Source organism: Onychomys torridus, chromosome 17 (genome assembly GCF_903995425.1).
Source record: "Onychomys torridus chromosome 17, mOncTor1.1, whole genome shotgun sequence".
Taxonomy (NCBI): Eukaryota; Metazoa; Chordata; class Mammalia; order Rodentia; family Cricetidae; genus Onychomys; species Onychomys torridus.
Genome location: NC_050459.1, coordinates 41786492 through 41807382, shown reverse-complemented (window position 1 = coordinate 41807382; position 20891 = coordinate 41786492). Strand labels below are relative to the sequence as shown.

At 42.1% G+C, this 20891-nt stretch overlaps 1 protein-coding gene across 8 annotated transcripts in view; it reads left to right on the top strand.

The window, feature by feature from the left end:
• Tenm3 (teneurin transmembrane protein 3) overlaps nucleotides 1-20891 on the top strand; it is a 2620641-nt gene that overhangs the window by 2466316 nt on the left and 133434 nt on the right. For all 8 annotated transcript variants that reach the window (XM_036166444.1, XM_036166440.1, XM_036166445.1 and 5 more), the window contains one exon: nucleotides 13875-13997. In XM_036166444.1, coding sequence (XP_036022337.1) covers nucleotides 13875-13997 — 123 coding nt within the window. The remainder of the gene's footprint in view (nucleotides 1-13874; nucleotides 13998-20891) is intronic.

The following is a 20891-nucleotide window of genomic DNA, read 5'->3' as shown; positions in this document are numbered from 1 at the left end:
TGGTGTATGTATGGTGTGGTGTGTAGGTGTGTGTCTCTGTGTGTGTGTGTGTGTGTGGTGTATGTATGGTGTGGTATGTAGGTGTGTGTCTGTGTGTGTGTGTGTGTGTGTGTGTGGTGTATGTATGTGTGGTGTGTGGGGTATGTTGTATATGTGTGTGTTGTGTGTGTGTGTGTGGTGTGTGATATGTATGTATGGTGTAGTGTGTAGGTGTGTGTCTGTGTGTGTGTGTGTGGTGTATGTATGTGTGGTGTGTAGGGTGTGTTGTATATGTGTGGTGTGTGTGTGTGTGTGTGTGTGTGGTGTGATATGTATGTATGGTGTAGTGTGTAGGTGTGTGTTGTATATGTGTGTGTGATATGTATGTATGGTGTAGTGTGTAGGTGTGTGTCTCTGTGTGTGTGGTGTATGTATGTGTGGTGTGTAGGGTGTGTTATATATGTATGTGTTTGTGTGTGTGTGGTGTGGTTTGATGGGTAGTATGTGTCTGGGGGTTTTAGATTTCAGAGGCTTGCATAGGTAAATGTGTTTTCTATTTGATCACAGAATTGGCACATCTAATTTCTGCTATTGGGTCAGTGTTAAAAGTGGCAAGAGCATCACTTCGAGTCCCTCCTGTTTGGCATCCTGCTTTGTTGTACTAAAGTAGAACCTCAATATACACTTCACTCTGACCTCAAACTCCAACAGCCCTAACTGTCCTGGATCTCGCTCTGTAGACCAGGCTGGCCTCGAACTCACAGAGATCCACCTGCCTCTGCCTCCCAAGTGCTGGAACTAAAGGCATGCGCCACCACTGCTCAAACATTGTGCATTTTTAAGCACATATCATACAATGAGTCAAAGAACAATTGTATGTTCTAGCAAGACCTCCTACTACACAATGCTAAGATATGATGCAGTGTTTTTAAAATGCACACCACTTCTGGCCCTTCCGATCTCAGTTCCATCTCATGCAGCTGATTTCTCCATGTTTCCAAAGAAGAAACCAGTGTCCCTATCCTGTGTGGCTTTCTGTTTGGACACTAGCCTGACTTCAGCTGACATGGGGGTCAAGTGTGTGTGGGGGGGGGTCCTCACCTGAATACTTCAGCCTTGGTCAGGCTCATCCCATCCTCTGTCTTTCTTTGCTCCCACACACTTTCTCCCCTGACCACTTCCAGTGAGCCTTCCTGACCCCCAGGAGAGAAGGCCATTCCCACCCCATCCTCCCTTTCCCACCATGGTGAAAGCATGCCCTTAGCATCCATACCATCCACACAAAATGGTTCCTACATGCAGCTTCTGAAAGATGAAGAAGCTCTTGGTTCTGAGAGGAACTTGTGGATTTCTCTTTGCTTTTCATATTCTCCTCCTAGTTAATACCAGGGCCGCAGTCCGTTTAATTCCATTAAATATGAACTATTATTAATACCTCCCTTAGACATCAACTCCATTAAGCAAAACCATTGTTGAATATCTCCTTTAGATACGGAATTCACAAGTAGGAGTAAGACAGAGCCTTTGCTGCAGCGATCTCACAGTTTCATAGGAGAAACCATGTCAAATGTGTGTTTCACGTTACCGATTTTTTTTCTTCAGTACCATTTCTGAAGTCTGTGACCCTCAAAACTCAAGGTTTGAAGTTGTGTCTCTGCAATGTCAATTGCTGAGCAAGGTACCCCGTAAACCTGACATCCCTCAGCAATATGGACAAACAGTAAATGGGAGGAAGATTTGTATGGTCTGAAGAGAAGCCAGATGGGGGTAAATACTTAAATTTGGTAATAATAATATAATACTGCTTTGAGGAAGTATTTAACAAAATAACCCAGGTGCCATACAAAACTGCAAGTGTTTGCTTAATGTCAATGGATGTCATCAGCCCTCTCCCTCCTCCATGTTCTAACCCAGGCCGGCCTGGACCTCACCATGTCGCCCAGAGTGGTTTCAACTGCCCAGCATCCTCCGGGACTGCTGGGATGATAGTGTGAGCCACCACACCTGGCCACTCACCGCTGTCTCTCCTGATATGAACGTCCACAGATTTTCAAACCTGAAAGTTTTCCATGCAGAAACATCAGGTGCTTGTTCATTCTTAGAGCCAGTATTTCATGAAGGGACCGTGTCTGGATCAGGTGTCTCACTTGGAGACCGTATCACAGGGTTTTTTTCTGCTCAGATCTAAGAATTTGCAGGTTGGTTATGGATAGAATAATTAACACTGGAATGACAAAAAGAGAGATTTCTTCCATTTTGAATTCTTCTGTTGTATCTCATGAGGAAGGTCTCGGGAGAACTTCTCTGATGGCTGTTTAATACTTCTTTCTTGGAAATTAATTTGTGAGCATGCATTTCTGCCTTGGTTTTACTAATATTGTTTATTGTTCATTCCATTCATCCATAGTAAAGCTTTCTATTTACATAAGAGATGCTGGGTTTAGCACCATGCTATCAAGTTTCCTCTTAAAGTAAGTGCCATAAAACCTTACCAGTCATTTCAAAGAAAAAAAAATGAGATGTATAAATATGAAATAGCCCCTTTTAAAATAATATTGTAAAAAGTTTCCAATCATATCACAGAGGAGATAGGTCCTTTTTTTTAATTGGTATTTTGAGACAAGGTTTCTCTGTGTAACAGCTCTGGCTGTCCTTGAACTTGCTCTGTAGTCCAGTGTGGCCTTGCTTTCTTTTTTTTTTCTATAGGTCTTTGCTTGAGGTCTCTTCCTTCTAGATCAGTAGTTCTCAAGCTGGGTGTCACAACCCCTTTTGGGAGTCCAGTGACCTTTCACGGGTCATTGAAAGATCATCTGCATATCAGATATTTGCATTCCGATTCATAGTAGTAGCAAAATTACAGTTATGAAGTTGCAACGAAAATCATTTTTGGTTGGGGGTCACCACAACATGAGGGACTGTATTCAAGTCGGCAGCATTAGGAAGGTTGAGGACCACTGTTCTATATCTTTAATCTTGTTATTCATTACATTTCTAGCTGTAACAAGCTAAATGCACAGAGTGGTGACCAAGCCTGTGTGAGTTGTGTTGAATTTGTAAATAGAACCCAACCATATTATTCCAGCCATCTCAGATAATCACAACTTTCATCTTTATTTTCTATTTCCAGAGTAAAGATATTTTTAGATGCTTTTAGCTTCTTCAGAGATGTGCTTGCTGGTCTCGGAAAGGAATCACACATAGAGAAGAGATGCATGTTTAAAGTAGGAAAGTGGGCCATTTATTTTTAGGCAAGGAGAGTGAGACCACCAAATGCAGTCAGGAGCTGCCCCTGGAGCAGATCTCCTGGGGCCAGACACTGCAGCTACCTCTGGTTTGTTTTGAAACACATCCCCAGCTACTCTCCAAATAATCATTAATAATAGTTAAAGAATATGTTAATAATTAAGCAAAAGTGCTCTCCCAGGTGAGTAATCCCAAAGGAGCCTGGGGTCACTGGCTTCCCAAGACCTTTCCCCACCCTGTAGTGTGGGGTGAGAAGACAGTCAAGAGAGAAGAGGTTAATGCTGTCTGTCACAGTTACCTCTGCCTGCTAGGTGCAGCAGGGATATGGAAGCGGGGAAGTGGATGTCACAGCACACTCCTCACAGGCAGCAGAACTTGATGAGGGGGAAAAAATGCCACATTTTTTGGTGTGTGAATGAATAGCAATCCTGTGAGCTGCCTGCACCAAGACCCCAGAGCGGCCATTGAAGTTGTTTACACTTTCTATTTGGAAGCTCCATGTATGCGGAAGGCACCCATGCACACTCCTAAGTCGTTCTTGCAGGAAAGCAACAGCTTGTGCTGAAATTAAACTATTATAAAAGGGCTGTTTTTGTAGATTTTTGCTATAACTTGATATACCAACATTCCTCTAAGAATCTTCATATTTTAATAGTTTGATCTCTTAACGATGGTAAAGTATCTTAACAGTTCAAAGATTTCCTTTTGCGGGGGTAGGGAGTCCTGAGTTCTGTGACTTTTATTTTTGCATGTTTATGTTATGTGTGTTGGGGACCAAGTGGGCAAGCATTCCACCACTGAGCTATACACCTCCACCTCTCTGTTCTCTATTTTATAAAAATTCTGATGAAGCCAAGGGGGAGAATGTCTGCTTAGTTAGGTCGTTAGCATACATAAACATTTGTTGCATCGTATTGAAGACTGCTGTGGAAGAAAGAAATCCAGACGAAGAAGGAGTCAGTACTACTGCACGCCTCTGAATAATGAGCAGGAGCCATGGGGCTTCACGGCAAGCTGCTAATAACTGTCACTAATGAGTCCTCTGCCACCTTTGCTAAAGGAGGCAAAGGCAGTGTTCCGGCAGTCAGGGAATAGTATACAAATCACATAAATGATTTCAGTCTGGATTTTGAATGTTCTTGAAATCGCCATATTCTTTAACGTTGGCAGTTGGTCCTCCAATATCCTCTGGCCTGGTAATGGCTTGTCCCCTTTGGCTGGGGAGTGTGTGGGCATCTTTCTGTTAAACCGGAGGATGAATGAGTCTTTCAGTCAGTGAGCCCCCAAACTAGAGAAACTTGAAACAGGAGGGGGACAAGTCTGCCTTAGAAATCCTAACTTATTCTCTCTGTGACCAGAGCAACAGCCTGATTTTCCTCAGCCTCTACACCGGCTCTCAGTGAGCAGTGGGAAGGACCATTTCTGAAGCAGTATCTGTAGGTGTTTTATACTACATCTATGGAGTAAGAAAAGATGGACTTTCAGAAGTAGAATTTTAAAGTCTCATCATGCAGAAAATAATATGAACCAAACGTGGCAGAGACAAACATGTGAGTTAAATCTGTTTATGCCCATCAAGACATGTTGATGGCCATTCATTTGTGACCTCACGGCAAAAAAAAAAAAAAAAAAAAAAAAAAAGGACGGAGAAACAAAACTCAGTAGAAATATAAAATATGGGCAGCTGTTCCTACACTTTTCTTTCTCCTCCCTAAATCTGCTCATTCATAAGCCTGTGATTTTAGAATGTCATCTTCAATTCTCAGAGGAACTTGCCACATCAAACATTGGTTTTCTTGAATACAAAAATATCATGTAGTTGATAAAGGGAATAATTTCCTTTCTCATAATGACAACTGAAAAACATATGGATGTGAAAGCTTGAGTGAGAAATACTGATTTTTTTTTTTAAAGAACCATATTTGGGTCAGCAGAGTATAGGCTGTTGAAATAATATTAGCCTTAAAAGTTAATAACAAATAGTAATAGATTTGAATGCCAAAATATTGCCTAACACATTCTGTCAATGTGCATATAAACACAGCAGGAAATCCAAAACAAAAGCTAATTTATGGGAAATGATGTCCTCCTAATGATGGCGTAGACTGTGGGGGTCCACATTATAAACTACAGTCTTTACATGAGAGGCTTCATTCTACATAGAAAACATGGTTGCTTTCTGGAAGTATATATCATGTCTAATCATTGCCCTATATTTAAGGGTATTTTTCTTATTTTTTTCTATGAAGCCTAGTCATTCCACATGTGTCTCTTGTCTCTTTAGATATTCATGGAATTAAAAGATAAGAAATGAAAAATCCAAGATACCCAAAGAATCATCATGTCTTATTGTACTTTGACCTATGCAGGGTAGTTTTTAAAATAAAAATACAAGAACAAAAGTGTCTTCTAATATGTTGATATTTTACTGATACCCAGATGTGGGTATTTTTTTTTTCATTGCTCAATGATTTCACCTAAATATTTGTATTCTTAAATTCCTGAAAGCCTAGGAACCTGCTGGAGTTCCACAGATAGATGGAGCCAGAATTGAGACTCGGACCCAGATGCCTTTTAATATAAACAAAAGGCTCCAGAAGGTGTCTTGGGCAATCTATATTGCAATAGTCCCCTTATGTGTAAAAAAAACTCAGTTCTGGACTTTATTTTTTCCAACAGCTTCTATTAAGGGGTTCATGATGAGTCTTCCTTCCACCAGTTATTTGGGGGAAGGCGTACCATGATGGATGAGAGAATGAGTGACAGGAGAGGGAAACTCCAGACCTTTTTTTTGCTCGCTTGGGTAAACACTGGAGATGCTGGAGACTAAAGAAAACCGAATCGCAGATATTCAGGATGATGTTTTCAAAGTCGGCTTGTCTCTCCCGACCTCAGTTCTCGCATGATCTTGTGCTTCTTATCTCTGTGAGATAGCTTCCTGGCTCCTGTACTATTAAACAGCATTTAGGCCATAATGGCAGGTCTGCTAACAGCCATGCGCAGCGTTGCCAAAACCTCAGAGTGTACGCCTCGGGCTTCAGGTTGCTGATGGCAAGGGTGCCTGCCTCTGTGTTCCCTTCACAACATCCCCTGTAATTTGCTCCAAGGTTCTGGCAGACTGCTGGACCCTGTCACCAGCTGTCACCACCCCCTCTTCCCATCCACACTTGGCAGGAGCCGAGGACTCAGACAACCAGTAGAAATAATAGTCGCTGTGCTAACAACTCTAGTGGCATGGTCCCCAGAGACAAGATCACATTTGGCACCTTTCCTCTCAACAGGAATCTAAAAGCGGCACTGAATTTGCTGCTTAGTGGCATATAATTTTATTTAATTACACATTTTTGGTTTCAAGTGTTCCCCAGGCCGGCTTCTAAGTGTCAAATGCGCAGATATTGGTAAAAAACACTGGCATTGCCCCCTTCTTTTTATAAGGAGAAGGTAACTATAAAGCCAACCAGTTTGTTCATTTCCATCCACCTTGAAAAACAGAATGCATGCTGCAATCTTTCTCCCTGGAACAGTCTTCAAATCTAAAAGAAATCCCTTCATAAATTTTTACTGATGTATTTTTACTGACACATTCTCTCAAAATTATTTCAATTCATGAGGGGTTCCACCCCCCCCCCTTTAACTTGTACTAGATAAACCTATAGGGGAAAAAAAAACTGAGAGGTTATCGATAGAATGTTTTTCAACTATATAAGAAGTATTTTCGTTTTCAACATCATAATATTGGTGACAGTCCAGGATACCACAGCCAACCTAAAAAGAGACATTCCAGGGCTGGCGAGATGGCTCAGCAGGTAAAGGCCCTTGTCACTCAAGCTGGGAAAGCTGGGTTCAATTCCTGGAACTTGTGTGTGACGGGTGTGAGGAGAAAACCAATGTCACAAAGTTGTCCTCCAAGCCCCACGCATGTGCAGTGATGGGTGTGTATATGCATATACACACAATAATAGTAAATAATAATAACTTTGGGAAAGACACAGTTCAGAGTAGGCTATAGCATAGGCTTAAGAGCCATATAAGGGGTTGGGGATTTAGCTCAGTGGTAGAGCGCTCGCCTAGCAAGCGCAAGGCCCTGGGTTCGATCCCCAGCTCAAAAAAAAAAAAAAAAGCCATATAAGCCATATAAGCCATTCCGAGAGTGGCTTTTCATCATTCACTTTAACAGTAATATTAAAAAATAAAATAAAATAAAATAAAATAAAATAACCTCTTTAATTTCATGAGGAGAAAGTGTCAGAAGTTACAACTTACTTTAAAGATGTATTGCAGGGGGATCGTCTAAGAAATCTTTGTTCTCCTGACCTTAGAAAGGGGGAGCAGTTGATGTTCCTTCTGACTATTACCAGGCCAACATGGGGGGCCCTGGGTCACTCTCCACCTTATTTTTCAGTTGTTCTTAGAGGTCTGTGTTTCTGAAGTGGATAGTTTCCAGACTTCTCGCTGAACATGGAGCCCACTGATTCTCCACCACACCAGGATTGCAAATGCAGGCTACCACACCCAGATGGTTATACACATGCTGGGCATCCAGACTCTGGGCCTCATGCTTGTGTGGCACGCATTTTAACAACTGGGCCTTCTCTCCCAGCCCAGGGTTTACATTTTGATGACTAACATTTATTTATAAGTATTATCACAAATCTATGGCTTTTATATCCATCATCTTCATTTGGTTTGACAGCAAACATAAAATAAATACTTACAATTTCCGTTCCGTAGGCAAGAAAACAGAAAATTTCAGAAGTCAGTTCATAACTCAGAATCCAGTTAATAAACCACAGAGCTATGATCCAACCTCAGGGTCACTTGATTCGTTGCCACACATAAAGAGATATGGTGAGGGAGAAAGGGAGCCTGGGAAGCAAAATAATTATAAGGTTGTCTAGGTATGGCAGGTGTAAAATATACAGTTAGAAGGGAGGCAGTCTGTAAAGACTTGTTTATTAGAAATACCGATCCCAAAGTCATCATCTGTCCACATGGAACTGCAAGTTGAAGGTTTAAACACAATTAAGATGAAAGAGGGATCAAGGCCCGGCCTAGTGAGTGTTCACACTACCTGGATATACCAGGGGAAGTGTTGTACAAGTCACTAGGGAGCAAATGGCCTCCACATTTAGCAGTTTCAAACAAAAGGCATTATCTCAAGTTTCTGCCCGTTGTAAAGTCTGGGGTCAGTGTAGCAGTGTGTCCCTACCTCAAGGCTCTTTCAGGTTGTAGTGAGACTGTAGGCTGGAGTTGACATGTCATTTGCAAGCCTAACTGGTACTAGAGGAGTGTCCTTCCGGCTCGCTCGCGGGGTTTTGACAGGCCTCTCTCCCACCACATGGGCTTCTCCGTGGGACTGCCTGATATATGATGTGACAGCTGCTTTTCCCCATGGCAAGCAGTGCAAGAGAGAGATTTGAACAACCAAAATAGACGCTCAAGTCTTTTATAAGCTAAGATGAGAAAAGACATTCCATGATGCCTGCCTTATGCTTCCCATTATAAGCAAGTTACTAAATCAAGCCTTCACTCAAGGAGAGGGAAATATATAAGGGTGTGTATGAATACCAAGAGACAGGGATTACTTTGAACCATCTCAAAGGTACTCCACTACAGTTGTCTAGCTTGCTGGCTTACTTTTGCCTAAGCACATGTGCCTTGTAATGATTGTGCTCACTCTGGGGCCCATGCGAACAACACTGTTCTTCGGTGTGTCTCGATGATCCCTACATGGATATGCAGCATATTGCATCGGTGCTCTTGGAGCCAAGTCCAGGCAGCTCTGCGCCTTGACTGTCGCCACATTTTATGGTTGAAAACAGCTACAAGGCTTCAGGGGACCAGAGAACAGACGCTCTGCAACAGCCTCTCAGTCACTCAGGAGTTGTCAGGGACACCTGAGAAACAACCAGGTGCTGGGGGACAAAAAAAATAGTAGGTGAATTATCAGAGGAGGCAAATGAAGATGGGTAGCTAACGCTGACAGATACCACTAACGTGTAGGGGATGAGTCTCAATAGAGGCAACTGGATGAGGTCATTTGACAGATGCTCATAACTGCTGAACAGTATTCATGATGCACATGTACCACATTTCATTTATTCATGTGTCCATCAATATACAGGCCATGACATCACCTCTTGACTGTTGTGACTAGTGCTGGTTTAGACGGGGCTGTGCAGTTAGCTCTGAGACTTCCTTTGCGGTATGGCAAGAGCTGGATCATACAGTCATGCTGGGTGTCTTGTTGGTTTGATTGTTTTTTGAGGGATTACTATACTGTTTTCCATAAGTTGTAACATTTTACAGTCTTATCATAAGTTTGTGTAGGCACTAGGTGTCTCCATCCCTTGCCAAGACAAATCATAGTTTCAAACAGCAGAGCGGTCTGGAAGGCCAATGGGCTGACAGTCATTAACGCAGCGCATGCATTTGCTTGACTGTTTCGCTTCCTTCCAGACGCCTGGGATTCTCACTGAACAGCACCTATGGCACTCTTCTGTTGTCCTGCCCCATGATGGACTCAATTCCATTCTGTTCTGCAGCCACACTCTGTGTGTGCCTTGAGTCTAGTTATCTCTTAGGTTCTGACAGAATGTACCAGGTGCACTTCCAGGAAAGGTTTAGAAAAAGGAAGTGCATGCTCTCCCTAAAGAGTGCAGCAAACACCTTCCCATGGGTTCAAATCTGCTTTCCAGCTCGGGATTGAAGAATTGGGCTCACCCATCTTTGTGTGCAAATGTATTTCATTAGGTTAATTTTCCCTCTGTTTGTCTACCAACATATCCCATGTAGTTTTAGTGCACCACTGCTTAGTCATTTCTGGGGCAGTTTGGACTCTTGGAGTGTGTTGCCTGCCCCTGCCTTCCCCCTCATTACCTCCACATATGGATCTACATGTAACTCAAAGTATATGTAAATGGCAGAGCTCGCTGAATACCAATCATTGGCCGACAACTCCTTGCCTTCTGTTTTCAGTGAGATTTTGTTTTGTTTTGTTTTTTGTTTTTTCAAGACAGTTTCTCTGTAGCTTTGGAGCCTGTCCTGGAACTCGCTTTGTAGACCAGGCTGGCCTTAAACTCACAGAGATCTGCCTGGCTCTGCCTCCCGAGTGCTGGGATTACAGGCGTGTGCCACTACCGCCCGGCTTCAATGCGATATTAAGCAACATGTGATATCATTGGGTGTGATGCCCATTAATCGGCATCCTAAGTGGAAACAGAATCCATCTTTTTGATAGTTTTGTAAGCATAGAGTGTGTGTGTGTGTGTGTGTGTGTGTGTGTGTGCATGTGTGTGTGTGTGTGTGTGTGTAATAAAGCTGTTCCCCATCTGGCAAACAATAATATAGCTCTCCTAACACAAACATCCTATCACTTTTTCACATTTGATATCTGTGTACAATCCCAGAGATTTTCTCTACCCTTCAAAGTCTACTAAAACCAATAATGCAATGAAATCAATCATTCAAGAAAATTTAACATCCTTTTTAATATTAAAACATGATAATAATGGTAAATTATTTCTCCTGGAAACTTTGCCCCAGTGCATTACAGGTAATGGTTTGTATCTCCACAATAAACCACCTGGAGATTTAAAACATCAGGTGTCAAAATGCACTCAGTGTGTGTCACCTTCCAAACCTTCTGCCCCAGCTCAGCAACAAAGAGTAATGGAGAATGTTTCCAAATTGTAATCCGGGAGTCAAGGCAATCTGTAGCCCAATGACCCTGCTAGGCATTGAAAAAGCACCCCACCCCACAGGGCTAGTCCAAGGTCAGACCCAACATTCAAAACTGGAACTATGGTTTCTGGTGTGTGTGTGTGTGTGTGTGTGTGTGTGTGTGTGTGTGTGTGTGTGTGTGTGTGTTTCTGTACCCCTTGTAAAGTTGAAAACCCAGGAGGCAAGCCATCCGAAGCCAGAGACATCTGTATTGATTGTTGCTGTGCTAGAACACACCTGTCAACCCGTACCGTCTGCAGACCCAGCTCCCATTATTTTCTTCAGAAATTGCTGAAGTATGTAAAACCTCGAGGAGTGTGTGAAGCGATAAATGTTTAGAAAGCTCCTGACACTTCGCCGCTCACACACTATGTAATTTAATGCGAAATGACATATGAAGATATACCCCCCTTGTAAGTTGATGTCTTATAAATTCAAGAATTCTAAAGTCTGTATCTTAATCCATGAAAACCAGAGTTTAAACAGAATCACTGGAAGGCCATAATTTAAACAAGGAGTATGTATTTATGCATTAATAGCAAATATACACCATAGGCCTCACAGTCTGTGTTTGCTACATTTCTTGATAGCATTGTGTATTTATATCAGATGTTTTTAACCGGGGGTGGTACTGATAACAATATCCTGAAGTTATTGACTTTTTTTTATTTCGAGACAGGGTTTCTCTGTGTAGATTTGCCTGTCCTATATCTCGCTCTGGTAGACCAGGCTGGCCTCGAACTCATAGAGATCCACCTGGCTCTGCCTCCCAAGTGCTGGGATTAAAGGCGTGTGCCACCACCGCCCAGCAAGTTATTGACATCTTAAGAACACCCCATTTATCATATATAGTAATAATAGACTTTCATTCAACTGCTTTTCATGTATTATAACTGAAGGAGTCATTTATTAATTAATAATATGCTCTTCATTCTTATACATTTGAGATTTGGTTTATTTTTACTTTTTTTTAAATTACTATCTTACCTGCAAAAGTGATTTCTTAAATTTTCAAAAGTTGGAAGTACTGCTCATTTTAATTTGTTGATTTCACAGATAGTCATTGAAGTGTACAGGGTAGCCTTCATCTTAAACTTAACCCCTACCATGTCAGACAGCTCATACCACCTGGAACTCCAGCTCCAGAGGATCCAGTGTCCTCTTCTGGAGTCTATGTGTACGTCCCCATGCATGTGCGCTTACACAGATACACATAGTATTAAAATGAAAACCATTTACAATGAAGGCATCAGTAGAGTCAGGATAACCTTTCCCCGGATATCAGTCACTAACTACCGTCTGGAACAATAAGGTGGATTTTCCAGTGAGTTGGCAGCTTGGTCATTAAAGGGGATGTTTGATGACATGTGCCATGGTCTGGCTAAACAATACTGAATGCTTTCACAATTTAGAATCTAGATCTAGAGTACACAAATGAAATTGTTATATAGGAGAAAAAAATATCCCGCTGAATGCCAGCTATATTTCATATGCTCTATGGAGAATTCTTACATCAGTTAAATAAGCTAGGCATGCCTCGTGTTTAAGTAAATATAGTATTTGTCATTAATTTTTCAGAGATCAAATACTGGACTAAGTGTTGAACAAAAGTCTACATCCATCCAAAGCCACTGCCCTTTGCCCTGGTGTATTATATTTTCCTTATGTATTTAGATATTTAACAACCTTCTCTGTCGGGGCAGTTGACAATGCCCTTGGAGATGGTTTTGGAGAGCACCTCCTTCTCCAGATCACTCGTATATTCCAGTGTATGTAATGATCAAAATGTCAAAACAAAGTTGTCTTCCACAATATGCTGCTGTAGCCAGCATTGGGCTTTCCTGTGAATATGCAGCCCCCCCTGAGGAAATATTCTAAAGTGTGCTCCATGGAGTGGAGGTGAATGTCTAGTCGCTGTTAATGCTTAATATGCCAGTGATGTAGTCTTCTAAATATTTTAGACGAACTGATAAAAATAATGTATTAAAATTTAATTGATCTTGAATCTATACACTCATAATCATATCATATAGTCTTCTAGCTATATTTTCTGAATACTTCAAATAAGGAACATTAATAGACACAAAAATATAATAAATATATGACTTATAAAGCTATAAAATTATTATCATTCCCAGTTCAAAAACTGGCACGCATTATCCTATAGGTGCATGTTGCTTGATCAGTGATATTACTGAATCATAGCTATAATTTCAAAACTCACTCATCTCAATTCAAAGTGTTACACTTTGAGCTAGATGTGGTGGCACACGCCTGTATTCCTAGCACTCGGCCAGAAGGCAGAAACAAGTGGATCTCTCTGAGTTTGAGGACAGCCTGGTCTATGTAGTGAGTTCCAAGACAGCCAGGATAATGTAGAGAGACACTGTCTCAAAAAACAAGATTAAATGTTGCACTTCGCTTTTGTGTCACACATCTAAATCTACTGTGATCATTCCATATGCCATCAAGTTCCTCCGTGAAACGTTTTTGCTTTTCTCACAAGCCAGTGGAAAACATCATGGTTTTAGAAAACACAGAGGCATTTGTAACAGTGTGATACATCTTCCAGTGACCTATGGTCGAGACGGGGCAGAGGCCACTTCAGAGAACTCGACAGCTTTCTTACAATGTGAGACACAGACAAGGCAGAGTAAATAGTGTTTCATGCTTTAAGGCCTTCCCGGTACCAATTAACTGAGTCATACTCCATCATTATTGAAACGCTGTCACAGTGGGCTGCACCGCTACAGAGATTGCATGTGTTTGAGGAATTCTGCTTTATAATTTGTATCGCACGATGACCCTCTGTTATTTCAGAAGATGGAAATTTGAGCTTTACCTAGGAGGCTTGTTATAAACATGCTAAGCATTTGCCTTTGGAGCTCAGAGCCGCAGACCTTTAAACAACTTGTGTGCTTTACCCCCAGCCATGCACCTCTTTGGCCTCAACTGGCACTTACAGCAGGCTGAGAACGACACGTTCGAGAACGGAAAAGTGAATCCTGACGTCACGCCAACAAACACCATCTCCTTGCCTCCTGGAGACAGCGGTAAGAGAAAGAACCGTGGAGCCTGGGCTCCGCTTGAACGTCATTCTCCATAAATGGGGTTGGAACCACGCGTGCATTCCGCTCCTGTAGGAATGTAGAAAGGCTGGGAGGTGGTAGACCTCAGCTGCTCATGAGTGGTTGTTATTAATGTACTTGAAAAGTTGAAAATTCACACTTTTATCACAGGAACAGTGTCGTCGTCTGCCTTCCAGGGGCCGACCATTTGGCTCTTCTGCCTTTTCTTCTGATAAGCATGAGTTTTGTGTTCCGTAGACAACAATCGCGCAGTTCAGAACGTCTCTCGTGGTATCTCGGGTATATTAAGTTTTCTTAATTGGGCTCGGACCTGGAGTTCGAATGCCATATTAGTCTTACCATAAAAGCTTTTCAATGAAAACTGCGTTAAAGGATTAGAACTTACTGACCTTTCTCCAAACTCTTTTAGTTTGGAGGTAATAGAGACTTTTCAATCAATTGTCTCTGAATAAAAGTGGAACTTAAGCAGCTAGAGAATGCGGTATTTCATTTCTCCAATATAAACGCCTCAAAATGGACACGCGCTTATGTGTACCTGTGTTGCACATAGCTGCATGTTATTTATGTGTGCACACCTAGGCCCTGGGTCCCCTCTGACACGTTGAAGAATGTAATGATAAGTTATATCTCAGAGCGACCTGCCAGATGTCGTTCTCTTCTGTCACGTGATGAATTATTTGCTTTGAAGAATTTCCTTCACTCTTTCCCCTCTGTTTCCTCCCTGGGGCGGTTGCACTGCATTTTACCACCCGCCATTTCCACCTCATGTGCCTCCTTTCTTTGCTAGACTAGAACACAGGAAGCGCCTCTTCCATGGGCGTCTCTTTTTCATGCTCTCCTTTACTGCTCAGCTAGAGATTTGAACACGTGCTCACTCGCCACCCTCCCATCTTTTCACCTTAACAACACTACTCTATGACAGTGGTTCTCAACCTGTGCGTCTCAACCCCTTGGGGGGATCCAATGACCCTTTCACGGGGGTCATCAAAGACGGTTTACATACCAGATGTTTACTTTATGATTCAACTCAGTAGTAGAATTACAGTTATGAGTAATAATGAAAATAATGTTATGCCCAGGGTCACCACAACACGAGGGACTGTATTAAAGGGTTCCAGCGTTAGGAAGGTTGAGGACCACTGCTGCATAGTTCTTCTCTTACACCTTAAGTTGACTAAGGAATTTTATACCTTAGATTTTTCACAATGCTAGTAAGTACCTCCCACCACCACCACCATCTGGAACCTTTTATAAGAGAATTTTAATCTGGTATTTGCCATGTCGCCACAGGGCATCACTGTAGGGTGGGTGAATGGCAGAGAAGATTTTCCAAATTGAAATTTGGAAAGTACCAAGTTCCACATAGTAAACTTTAATTAGCATTACTGCCATGCATTTTTATACATTGGTATCATGTGTAAATAGATCAAGAAACTACACAGACATTAAGATCTATTTGTTTGTGTTGATTGAAATTGAGATGATCTCGTAAAGCCGATGATCACCACAACACTAGTGGTACTTATTAATTAGAGCAGAGATTATTTTTACAAATAACGAATCATAATTCTCAAGAATTCCATCTTTGTTGTGGACATTTCGTTTCTTAGTGGCATCCAAACCTGCTGTTATTAAGATGAAAACGTTGTAGCTAATTAGTGTCACTGAACTCAAAATTTGGGAAACTGAGAAAGCTGTGGGTCATGGATGGTCCCTCAAGGCTCAGACATGGCTCCTGACGTTTCTCTTCCAAGGAGTGTTAGCCCATATCAGCGTCTCCCATGTACATGGGCGTATGTTCAATTCTGAGTCCTTCACCTGTTTCCCTGGGCAAAGTGAGTAGGTATTCAGGTTTGCAAGAACATGAAGGATAACCCCAGAATAGACTTATTGGGAATTGTATCAATTCCAGAGCACTAGAAGCATACCACAGGACTACAGTTTCTTCAGGATACAGTCTCTATGAGATGTCTGAAACCAGTTACTAAACCTGTTGACTAAAATAAAATAATATATATAAACCTGTTGACTATAGTAGCAACTAGAAGTGCATGTCCATCACACCTGTACATATATGTATGTACATGCATATATAAGAAATTCCTAAATTAATATTTCTCTTTACATTGAGAAATGTGTCCCGGGGCTTTCTAGTATATCTTGTTACATCTTCCCCAATAAATGCTAATTATAAAATAATTTCATAGATTTTTGAGCGCTAAAGTTTCAAAGACTGCTCTCTCATCCAACACATTGCTAACATGTGCTGTTGGAGTATGTGGGTATGAGTTCATCCACAGGAACTTCTTCCCCATGGTGTAAAGAAGTCTTTCCCAACGAGGATGGTACCTGTCCTACCCTCCCCCACTCACTTACGAACTCCAGAGAACTGGCCCTCCAGCCTCCCAACAAAACCATGGTATTTATGGAAATTTTAGTTCAGGACAAAAAAATAATAATAATCAAGGCTGTGTCTTAGCTCAGACTTTGTTGAAAATGTGACCTGAACAAGTCACTTGCCCACCTCATTATTTCTCAGACAGTCCCAAATCCCCACCCATGTTGCAAAGAGCAATTCCTTCTGCTTTTCAAGTAAAGACTTTTGGTATTTAGTTCTTCCGAGGTACAGGAGGAGACTGTTTGCAAGAATGGAAGAACCTATAATCTGGATCCTCTAAAAAGACATCTATGATAAATTTACAATATCCGTGAACCGTCACCCACACTTTAGATTTGTAAACGACCCAGACAAGCAGATCACATGATCTCTTTGCAAATTCTCATACTGCAATCTTAGAGAAAGCCTTAAAATCTGCCATGAGATTCACTAGGAGAATTAACTGTACTGCGCATGATGAGGAACTGACTCCCCGGGTGTGAGATGCAGCCCTCTGACTCCTGTGGTCCTATTTTGTTTGCATGTTGTAATTGTCGCTCAAAGAAACATTGGCTGTGTGATCTTCCTGCTGACCTCCGGTCCTGCACCAAAGCCTCTCCAAGGTGGTGACAGTCCAAAAGGAGAATCCATATTGGAGTGTTACCCTCTGCTCATCATCCCTACCACTTTCTATGGCTGAAAATTGTAAGGGTCGTAGAGCAGATGTGTGGGGTCTCTGGCAACACTAATAGAAACGGACAGAGTAGATACATGGGTAAGATTAAAGTTTGGATCTCAAATAGTTTCCCTCTGGAAACTACAATTACTCCCTGGACCAACAGATTCAGTTAGCCTAATGTAGTGGAAAGAATTAAACAGGACTATCCTCAAACGCTGGCTCCTTCGCTTCCTTACTTTATAACCAGTTACTTAACCTTCTGAGCCTTGATTTCGTCACACGTAAAGAGCGGCTAATAACACTTAGTTCTTGCCTTACCAACCCCAGCAGCCTGGCTCCCCACTATACTTTCCTTGCGGTCTTCTGTCTTCCATACTCCAGACAGTCATTTCAGATCTTCCTATTCTGTCCCAAACCCCATCTTGCATTCTGTTAAATCATGTCCCCCAAAGGACATGCTCTTGGTTTCCTATAAGCAAATACCCATTCATACATACGTTACTTTTCTCATGGCGTAACAAAAAAAGAAACAAAAACCAGACAGTAGCAACTTAAAGGAGAGTTGGCATTGGCTCACAGTTTGAAGGTACGTCCACCGTGGGATGGTGTGAGGAGTCGGGACAGCTGGCCGCATTGCATCCGGAGTCAGGAATCAGACAGAAATGAATGATGGTGCTCAGCTCACCCTCTCCTTTTTTTTTTTGTTCAACTCAGGACCTCAGCCCATGGGATGGTGTCACTTGTATTTAATGTAGTTGTTCCTACTTCACTTAGCCCAATCTAGACACGCAATTGCAGACACACCCAGAGATTTGCCTCCTGGGTGACTCTAGATCTGGTGAATGTGACAATGTGACAGTCGATATAAACCACCACACTGTGTTTGTAAATGTATCCTTCACCGTTTGCCCAGCATTCAAGGGCATGTGTTCACTAGCTCTCTTGAGCCTCCTCTGTCTTTAGTATCTCCCCAGTATGGGGGCTGGAGAGGTGGCTTGGTACTTAAGAGCCTGTATTGTTCTTGCAGCAGACCCAAGTTCCATACCTAGCCCCCATGGCAGGCAGCTCACAACCGGTTGTAACTCTGGCCCCAGGGGATCCGATGCCTCTGGCCTTGGAGGGCCACTGCACTTACGGGCACATATCCACACAGACTCTCACACATAAGCATGATTTAAAACAATAACAAGGGGTTGGGGATTTAACTCAGTGGTAGAGCGCTGGGGGTTCCATCCTCAGCTCAAAAAAAAAAAAATCAGTCTTCTTTAAAAAACGGTCTCCCCGGAGTACTGATACCCTTGCCAGCCAGCATATGCGCCATTCCATTGTTTCTTAGATTTCATGGAAACTACAACCCCTTGACTTCTTCATCTCCTTCGTCTTCTCTGTACCGTTCTCTTCTTTCCTTGCAGGTATCTTCTTAAACATAGCGTGTAGATTCCCTGAATGTGTGTCTTCCTTTCATGTGAGCCCATGACAGTCTTGCTTCTGCAGTATCCCTTTTACATGGCTGACCTCTGTCACCACCGCCACTGAAGCTCATGATTTGCAGGTCATCCATTGCTGCCAAGTGCACCGTTGAAATAGTCTTCCCTTTTTCTCATATTTGAGATCTCTTATGTTTAAAATTCCTCCTTGGGAATACTCATTCTCCTAGAATGCATAGTACCACGCTGACCAGGTCTTTTATTTCACTTTTAGTAGCAACATCCATGTGTTTATCCAGATCCTTCCCTTTTGCCTGGTCACTAAACATCTCAGGACCCTGGTCTGTCATGACCCTTGATCACATCTGTGCTTGTCTTTGTTACAGTCTAGGTAACTTTGGCTTAGTCAGCAAGTACATCTTATGCTACATGCCTTAGCTCCAGACATCGGCTAGAGAAAACCAACCAATGCTTCTTTGGAACATTTTCACCCAAGTGGTCTTCTTGGCCTAGCAAATTCCAAGTGTCAGAAACTGAGCGCATCAACAACTTTGGTTTTCTAGTACTACATAAGATTCTGTACCAAAGTTCACTGGTTTACAGAAACTGTTTTTCATCTCCTGAAGTCTTGTCAGTTGTCTAGGTAGTTCATATATTTTTTTGGCTGGGACTCCTCATACCATTGCCTCCAGATGTCTGAGACAGCCTGAAGGCTCCATTAAGCTGGAAATCCCAGACCGCTCACTCAACTGGCAAGCGGCGGATGGTATATATTTACTTATGCTCAGCTATGCTGTGGTTGTGGGAAAGAGCGTCTGAACATAGCTTTCCATGTGGTTTAGGTTTCTCAGAATGCAGTAGCTGGTTCTAAAGAAGAATATCTGGGGGCGTGTGGGAGGGGGAGAGCTCATTCTCATTGACTTACCCAGAAGCTCAAGGCTTCTTCTGACTTAGCATCGGACACATCAGGAAGTCATGTCACCTGGTTCAGTGACAGAGTGCTTGCTTAGGATATATGAGACCCTAGTTTAGTCCCCACCCCCCACCCCCACAAAAGCATTTCACCTGAGGTCATCCAAGCCTCACAATAAGGGGGATTAAGCTTCCTTTGTTTTAAGGAAACTTCAAACTTTGTTTTAAAACTTAAAACATTTTAAGTTATATCAGAATTAGGCTTTCATTCTTTTTTTTTTAAGTTAAGTAACTGAGATTTTTATTTTGGTTTCTTTTTCTTTAACAGTGTTTTTGTTGTTTGCTTTTTGAGATACGGTGTCTCTGTGTGTAGCCCTGGCTGTCCTAGAACTCCATTTTTAGACTAGGCATTGTAGATCTACCTGCCTTTGACTCTTGAGTGCTGGTATAAGGTGTACGCCACCATGGTCTGACAACAGTGTTCTTTTCAATATATTTTAATGAAAATAGAATTACATCATTTTCTCCCTCCTCTTTTCTCCCCCTAGCCCCCCTCCCTTGTCCCTTCCCTCCAGTCTCTCCCATTTCATCCTTCTCCTCTCCAACTGATGGCTTCTTTTTCTTTTATTATTATTGCTACATATATGTATATATACATCTATATGTATGTATGTATGTATGTATGTATATCCTTCTAAGTCCATTGTTGTTGTTTGTATGCATATGATTTTAGGACTGGTCACTTTGTATAAGATAAGCAGTGAGGGGTCTCCTCCCTGGGAGAAGCTAGTTCTTCCTCTCTCTCAGCAATGATTAGTTGCAGGCAGTTCATTGTCTAAGCATGGGGACCCTTGACATTTTTCCACTTCCATGTCAGTATGTATGTTAATATTGCCATTGTTCCTGCCTTATTTATGCAGCCTTTTCCAGGAGACACAGTCTCCCTGGAGGTCCCCTAGCACTTAGATCCTCTCTTCTGAGATGTTTCCTGAGCATTGGGTATAGGAGTTGTGTTGAAGATACACCTGTGGGAGCGGAGCTCCCCACAGTCCAACTGCATTGTGCAAAATTGCTCCTTTCCTGTATAATACATATGTGTATGTATATACATATATCATCTACATATATATGTATATATTAAATGAAGTTATGCCACTTGGGCTGATAACGGTCCCCAAACAGCCATAGACTATCTAACAAAGCCCCCAGTATCAAGCATGAGCAACCTCCATTTGAGTTTTAGGTCAGGGTAGTCCAAGTGTTTCCTGAAAAAAATATAGGCTGTTGCTCTTCCCCTTGTTGTTTCTAAGAGACTGAAGATAGGTCCCTAACACTGAAGTCAGTAAACACTTAGGGTGGGGGTCTCGGATTATTTGAAGCATGTATAACCTGAAAGCCTCCTTTCTGCTGATCTGCTCTCCATAGAACCAGAGAGCACTCTGCAAACTGCCAACAGAGGAAAG